Here is an 8284-nt window from a genome sequence, read left to right on the forward strand (position 1 = left end):
ACTGCTACGACGATCATCCACTTCCACTCAAAGAAGAGATCGCGTGAAGAGGACGATCAACTTGCTAAGTATGAGCACTTCCCCTACATAGACACGCACAAGGTTGGACCAGCCTTCTTCAACTCTTTTTCTGTTACGCTGCGCATCTAGTGGTAATGATCCAAGACCTCTTCCTCATTTGATTTACCCGTTGAATGCGGTAGAAAATTTCGATTAATACTATGGTAGCATATCCGTTCCCCAACAATAAAGAATGATTTCACACTTCACTAGAAGAAAAAAAAAGACTGAAAGTTAATCAACATATATAAAGATCTAGCTGGTAAGAAATATTAAAGTTCTTGTTAAAAAAGAAGGAAAAGAAATGGCAAAGTTACATCGGTAACGATACATTATTTATTTACTTTCACATTGTAATAATAGTACTAGTAACAAATTTAATGAACCGTGCATAGTGAAAGAAAAATAAGTATCAATCTCCATTATTGGAGCACAAATTAATGCAGGCATCAAGTCACATGGAACGGAGGACTACACTTGTGACGTTTGTTACCACGCATCCAGCTATATACTTTTAATTTGGACTAAGCTTGGAACACTTACGAGTGCGAAAGCACAGGTCAGGCTGTGTTCATGGTGCTTGACGCAGCGACAGTGACTAAATCACTGAGATTCAGCTGCTTTTTGACGAGCTATATTGAGTGCCAAGATTTGCAAGCTGCGATCAACGCCGACCGCATCTCATGGAAACCGTGAATGGTTAATCGATGAGGAAGGTAAAAATAACGTGGATGAGGTGTCCAGAAGATGTCGAAGAAAATGGTTCTCATTTTTATTTTTACTGCTTTTAGCCATTTTATTTATGGCAAACTGGTTGCGGAAAATCAGTATGCTGGTCCCAAATTAATGAGCTTGATCTGGTTCCTTTTTACATTTGAAAACTATAAAAATCGTATATAATACTCCTGAAAACAGATTACAAATTTATACAAATCACAGTGTAACGGCTGGTATATAATCCTATTATTGCACATCATGGAAACCACGAACTGATCCTCAACGCGGACGGTCTCGGCGCCATTCCGACCGATCACGTGACACGCTAGCTCCCAATAATGCAATCCAATCGACTCGGACAAAATGATCGACACTAGCTAGCTGTAACTTGCAAGCTGCAACGAACAATCATGCACGCATACACTCGTGGCAGGTTAATAAGTTCGCCCAAGGTCCAACCCAATAATTGGTATACCACGGCTCCGTGTGCCCCGTTCGCTTGTCTTCTCGGCACATGCATTTTGCTAGCGACGTGGCAGCTATCGTGGCCGTCCATCGGCCGCTTTGTTCACTTGCCCAGGTAGCTCAGATATTGTAAGCATTTGGCGTACGTACAGAGAGAAACTCAAACTGAAGTCTTGATAAGGACCATGATTGAGTGCAATATCGACAGGCGGTTCATTTTATTTTATGTACTGTCTTATGGAGGGAGGTCACATTTACACGTACAATAAGGTTGGTTTTACTCTCCTAAGCTAGTGTTTGGTCGCCACACTTTTTCAGCCATTTGTTTCACTCATTATGAATATTTAAGAGTATACGGTAAGATCTGAAAGTATCCGACTGAAAGACTCATTGTGGATCAATCTTTTTTATTTAATTCCATTTTATTTCTAAGACTATTGGAGATCTAAGCCTCATCATACATTCTATATAACTAGTCCACGATACTCAATACAATAGATCCATAATTACGCGGTATATTCATATTCTACAGTGAACACAAACTCTTACCAGAATTTTTACCACATTTGTGATGAACAAATAATTTGTCACTAAACAAATGATGGCATGTCACACTTTGACAGTTCATTCATCATACTCCGTCTCAGACGTCCCTAGTCTTGTGAAAGCTTAGTCGAAAACATTAACTTAGCCACGAAGAATCTGAGAAAATACTACCGACATAGTATACATCGTTACCCCTCAGTTCATAGATCCAAACAAAAAAAAAAGGTTGGGTGAGGGGGGAGGGGGGGATGTAAAGCAGCCTGTCATTAATCTAGCACCTATCATTATCAACCTGGGAAATGCAAGAACCGGTGGAATCCAGCCGTCACCTACAGACAAGCAAAGAATATCTGGAATACAAAATATTCTCTATGGTAAAGACGTTTCAAATTAAAAAGCATCCAATCAGCCCAATTTTAAACTTTTTTCAAAAACCATTTCTATACAAACTCTTCGTATGTATGCAAATCCATCATACGGAAAATTGTATGTACAGATGTTTCAAAACTTTATTTGGTCTGAGGCATATATTCCAATACCAAAAGCACGTTCGAATTTGTGTTTTAGACACTATGTCTTTATCGAAAACATGTTCTTTTTACTGGAGGAGATATTTATCTACATATAATACTGCGGTTTCGTTACACTAGTCCATGCAATTTCTTTTTTGCTTGTACGATAGAAACACGTTGAATTTGGACGCCGCCCTCAAACTGCAGGTTATCATGTATTCATGCATGCAGCTGGACCCAAGAAAATCTCTCCTCCCTCCAAAGGCAAAAAGATCTTACGGTGCACACGCAGCAACCCTTATCTGGAATTTTTTTATTTTTAGACTGAAAGGCCAAAAGATCTTTCGATTGTCCCAGGGGCAAAACTGGAAGGAGTTCTTGTGTGCATCGAGAAGAGCAGAAGCAGGAACTTAAAAAAACACGTGTCCATCTACCATTGCACCATGCGACGAATCCCGTCACAGGCCACGTCACCCCGCCCATCGTCCTCCCCCGCGTGTACAAGTATAAAATATAAACCCTTCGCCGTCTCATCTCCCTCGAAATCGGTCGAGGGTTCGTCTCCTTCTTCCTTGCTTCTCTCTCGTGATCACTTGCTTGCTTGCATGCTGTTTGAGCTTCGTGATTTTTTTTTTTTTTTTTTGCGGGAAGTTGATCTTTGATTTTGATTGTGATGACCAGCGGTTGATTCTTGCATGCATTGTTCTTGCAGAGGTGTGCTTTGCAGTTATCGTAGGATAAGCAAGGATCGAGCAGTAGCAGTGATCCTTGAGTATCGATTGGATTGATCAGCGGAGGAATTATATATATATATATATATAATCGAAGATGACGGTGACGCCGCGGATCACGGTAAGCGACGGCAGGCTGGAGGCGCGCGGCCGGACGGTGCTGTCCGGCGTGCCGGACAACGTGGCGGCGGCGCACGGCTCGGGGGCGGGGCTCGTCGACGGGGCATTCGTCGGCGCCAACGCAGGCGAGGCCAAGAGCCACCACGTCTTCACCTTGGGCACGCTGAGGTGAGTGGTAGTAATCGACGTCGCAGTTAGTCCTTCTTACAATTCTGAAATTATGTGCTGTTTACATCTTTACTTCTCCAAATCAATTTGGAACCACAAAGAGATTGTTTGGAAAGAATTTTGTAGCAAATTTTTTGTAGCAGTAATCTCGTTGGCTTGTGATCACATTGAAAAAAGCAAAAAAGAAATTGTTCATGATCTGCGTTGCTGTCGGTGGTGGTGTGCAGGGATTGCCGGTTCCTGTGCCTGTTCCGGTTCAAGCTGTGGTGGATGACGCAGCGGATGGGCGTCTCCGGCCGCGACGTCCCGCTCGAGACCCAGTTCATGCTCATTGAGGTGCCCCCTGCCGCCGGCGACGGAGAAGACGGCGAGCCGGTGTACGTGGTGATGCTGCCGCTGCTGGAGGGGCAGTTCCGCGCGGCGCTGCAGGGGAATGACAGCGACGAGCTGCAGATCTGCATCGAGAGCGGTAATTAGTCATGGACACCTCCATCCGTACTCTCCTTGTACGATCAGCTAGTTATTAATCATCCGCGACGAGCGATGATGCATGGCCAAGATGATAGCAAGCCGACGTCATGGTTGCTTCTGTGAGCAGGGGACAAGGCGGTGCAGACGGAGCAGGGCGCGCACATGCTGTACATCCACGCCGGCGACAACCCCTTCGACACCATCACCGCCGCCGTCACGTACGTCGAAGACTTCTCCCCTGAAGTTATTTCACCTGGTCGCCGATGGTGATGCCTAGCTGCATGATCAATGCAAGGTGCGGTAACTGACATGAGAAATGGCTGGATTTACAGGGCGGTGGAGAAGCACATGCAGACGTTCCACCACAGGGAGAAGAAGAAGGTGAGCGTTTTGCCTCTCTGTCTCTCTGACTGTCTCTGCTTTGGTTTCTGCAGAGATGGATCGGCTTCGGCGTGATGATCTGAATGTCGTGTTGTTTGTTGGTGCATGCGCAGGTGCCGTCGTTCTTGGACTGGTTCGGGTGGTGCACCTGGGACGCCTTCTACACGGACGTCACCGCCAGTGGCGTCAAGCAGGGCCTCCAAAGGTACAGCAAACAATTCCTCTCCCTCTCCCCTGTGAATCCCTTCGCCTGCTCTGTTCTTGCTTACCACTGTTCAGATTTTAAAAACTTTTTGAAAGACTGGAGATAAGTTATTAAGCTGAGATTAATTTGCATGTTCTTGCTTGCAGCCTCTCCAACGGCGGCGCGCCGCCGCGCTTCCTCATCATCGACGACGGCTGGCAGCAGATCGGCAGCGAGAACAAGCCCGACCCCAACGTTTCGGTCCAGGAAGGCGCGCAGTTCGCGAGTCGGCTGACCGGGATCAAGGAGAATGCCAAGTTCCAGGCCAACAACGCGGCAGAGGATGCCGCCGACGACGAGCAGGCGCCGGGCGGGCTGAAGCGCCTGGTGGCGGAAACCAAGGCACACTACGGCGTGAAACAGGTGTACGTATGGCACGCAATGGCCGGGTACTGGGGCGGCGTGACGCCGTCGCTGGGGACGGGGATGGAGCACTACGAGCCCGCGCTGGCGTACCCGGTCCAGTCCCCCGGCGTCACGGGAAACCAGCCGGACATCGTCATGGACTCGCTCTCAGTGATCGGTCTTGGCCTCGTGCACCCGCGCCGCGTCCGCGACTTCTACGGTGAGCTCCACGCGTACCTCGCCTCCTGCGGCGTCGACGGCGTCAAGGTGGACGTGCAAAACATCATCGAGACGCTTGGCGCCGGGCACGGGGGGCGCGTCGCGATCACGCGGGCGTACCACCGGGCGCTCGAGGCGTCCGTGGCGCGGAGCTTCCCCGACAACGGGTGCATCTCGTGCATGTGCCACAACACGGACATGCTCTACAGCGCCAGGCAGACCGCCGTCGTGCGCGCCTCCGATGACTTCTACCCGCACGACCCGGCGTCGCACACCGTCCACGTCGCCTCCGTCGCCTACAACACGCTCTTCCTCGGCGAGTTCATGCAGCCTGACTGGGACATGTTCCACGTAACTAAGCATCTTCATTCTTGATCATGACTTGTTCTGTTTTTTATCCTGTCGCGCCATTAATTGATCGATGGATTTCTGTCCGCTGGATTCGCCAGAGCTTGCACCCGGCGGCGGAGTACCACGGAGCAGCGAGGGCAATAGGTGGGTGTCCGATATATGTCAGCGACAAGCCGGGGAACCACAACTTCGACCTGCTCAGGAAGATCGTCCTCCCCGACGGCTCCGTGCTCCGCGCGCAGCTCCCCGGCCGCCCCACCCGCGACTGCCTCTTCTCCGACCCGGCGCGCGATGGCGCAAGGTGAGCGAACAAGCACTCTCGCCAATGGAGGTCTGATGTGTCCTTAATTTTCAATGGAAGCCAAGCCTGATGTGTTCATTCATGATTGGTGTGCAGCTTGCTCAAGATATGGAACCTGAACAAGTGCGGTGGCGTGGTGGGTGTGTTCAACTGCCAGGGCGCCGGGTGGTGCCGCGTCACCAAGAGGACGCGCGTGCACGACGCGGCGCCCGGGACGCTCACCGGCTCAGTGCGCGCCGACGATGTCGACGCCATCGCGCGTGTCGCTGGCTGCGAGGACGGCGCGTGGGATGGCGAGGCCGTCGTGTACGCGCACCGCGCGGGTGAGCTCGTCCGGCTGCCTCGTGGCGCCGCGCTACCGGTGACGCTCGGGACGGTCGAGTACGAGCTGTTCCACGTCTGTCCCGTCCGCGCCGTCACGCTGGACGTCTCGTTCGCGCCGATAGGACTGCTCGACATGCTCAACGCCGGCGGCGCCGTGGAGGAGTGCGCCGTGAACGGCGGCGGCCGCGATGCCGTGGTGCTCAGGGTGCGCGGGTGCGGCCGGTTCGGCGCCTTCTGCTCGCGGAAGCCGGTGAAGTGCCTACTGGACTCAGCGGACGTGCAGTTCAGGTACGACGCCAGCACGGGGCTCGTCGCCATCGACCTGCCCACGCCGGAGCAGGAGCTGTACCGGTGGACGCTGGAGATTCTGGTTTAGGCCGTGGCCATTGGTCGTGTGCTGCCGTGCAGGAGCGAGGGAGAAAGAGGTTATGAAGTGCCATTGTTGGAGAGAGTATGCTTTGCTACGCCAATGTCACGTATGATATGAATGTTATATTACTGCAAAATAAAGGTGGTGTCCTTGTAATATGACTCTGATTGCCGGGTGTTGAAATGAAATGTCTACACCTTTCTGCACAAAACATAATATTGGATCAGAGCCAAAGGAAAGTTTAAGTGGAAACGGATGGGATACTAATTGAATAGTTTATTTTTATATTTCTATCTATATTTTAATACGAATACAAATACGGATATTTTTAATACAAATATAAATTAGATTATTCGAATATAAATCCACATCTAAATACATATTTAGATTCAGTTGTATGCTAATATCCTATAACTTTAATGATAAATTATAAAATAATAAATTTATTTGACATAAGCATGGTGACAATTTAACATAATGAACTTTATTTTTAGTGGATTAACCATTTACCTTAAGGCAAAGAGCTATTTTTAATATAATACCATAACTTTAGATGATTTTAGATCGTTGAATGAGAGATTTGTTGGGGGAAATACCTTAACCCGTAGATATCACTAAAAGGTCACCACTAGAAGCTTCGTTAGAATCATTGAGTTTCAACTCCACAGAAGAAAGCCTGACTTTCAGAGGCTGTGGGTCCCTCCAGAAGCTATCCCCAAAACAGGAGAAGAAGCCGTCCTCTAGGAGCCAAAACGGGAGAAGAAGCCGTCCTCTAGGAGAGGGTGAGAGTCATCTCTAGGGACCCTCAACACCCTCGAAGACAGCCTTGTGGAGCCCCTGTCTCCTGGAGCCCTCGACGCCGCCGGAGCCACAGCCCCCAAGAGCCCCTGTCTCCTGGAGCCCTCGATGCCCTCAAAACCATTGCCTTCCGGAGCCCCTGTCTCCCAGAGCATGGGTAGGCTCCTCCGGAACCCGAAGGGAGGGGCCGTATGATCTTAGAGAAAGATCAACCAAATAGGGTCCACCAATTGTCCTCCTTTGACAAGGAAATGACCAGCATTCAATACGATGCATGTAGGAGCCGTCCTAACATCCCAAGTATAAGTGGGGGCTGGACAGACACCTTGGACAGTGTGGCATCCCAATACGCGTCCGACTAGGTGCCACATCCCTAGGGCCACTTGCACTACTGTATTGGTATGGTAGATAATATCTTCTGATTATGGGTAAAATACATCCTACTTAGACCCATGCCAAGTAATTCAACCAGTCTTAGGTCCCTGCAGGATAGCGATGTTTTGTATCGCTATCTTATAAAGATATATTTATACATTTACACCATGTCTGACACTATAAATACAGATTATTGGCATCATACTAAGGGATCAATCCTTCTTAACCATCACATATCTGGTGTTTCTCTCTCTTTCCACTTCTTCTCCAAACTTGAGCACACTCCTGTAAGTGTACTCTCCCTGTACTTATTCATGCCACACATATTCTTGCGCCAACAAGATTAAAGCACTGCAATATATGCTGTACAATACCAAACATTAAATTAATAGGTAAAATCGAAAGAATTAAATAGGAGAACAAGATATATAGAATTTTATATTACTCATTTATATTTCATAGAAGTATTTCTACATATTCGGATACGGATATTATCTATATCCATTTCTGAGAAAACGAATTCGGATATATCCATATTCATATTTAGGAAGCAAACGGATATATCCATCATATCTATCTGTCAATCGGATACAGATTTTGCCTACCATATTTACGTTTATCTGAATATAAATATCGAATAATACAGATATCTAATATCCATTTTTCGCACCTAGGAAAGTTCAACACCAGCTCACATGATTTAATAAACAAGTCGTGCCGCGCTCTCCATGCAATTCATGCTCACAAATATCTTATATCCAAGTCATTTTAAGCGTCTCAAATTAA

The 8284-nt window shown here is 48.2% G+C and overlaps 1 protein-coding gene across 1 annotated transcript; it reads left to right on the forward strand.

The window, feature by feature from the left end:
* Positions 1-2842: 2842 nt before the first annotated feature.
* LOC133890614 (probable galactinol--sucrose galactosyltransferase 2) lies at positions 2843-6541 on the forward strand. Its single transcript, XM_062331072.1, has 8 exons — positions 2843-3319; positions 3547-3788; positions 3918-4008; positions 4123-4171; positions 4285-4376; positions 4523-5330; positions 5429-5631; positions 5728-6541. Exons 1-8 carry the CDS (start codon positions 3129-3131, stop codon positions 6329-6331), a joined length of 2280 nt encoding a protein of 759 aa, XP_062187056.1. The 5' UTR covers positions 2843-3128; the 3' UTR covers positions 6332-6541.
* The last annotated feature ends 1743 nt before the right edge of the window (positions 6542-8284 follow it).

Source organism: Phragmites australis, chromosome 14 (assembly GCF_958298935.1).
Source record: "Phragmites australis chromosome 14, lpPhrAust1.1, whole genome shotgun sequence".
Lineage (NCBI taxonomy): Eukaryota > Viridiplantae > Streptophyta > Magnoliopsida > Poales > Poaceae > Phragmites > Phragmites australis.

Bases quoted from the DNA above. Each gene is read 5' to 3' on its own strand.
- LOC133890614 (XM_062331072.1), top strand. From the start codon at position 3,129: ATGACGGTGACGCCGCGGATCACGGTAAGCGACGGCAGGCTGGAGGCG. The intron at 5,331-5,428 runs GTAACTAAGCAT...TGGATTCGCCAG, and splicing joins CTGACTGGGACATGTTCCAC to AGCTTGCACCCGGCGGCGGA. The intron at 5,632-5,727 runs GTGAGCGAACAA...ATTGGTGTGCAG, and splicing joins CCGGCGCGCGATGGCGCAAG to CTTGCTCAAGATATGGAACC.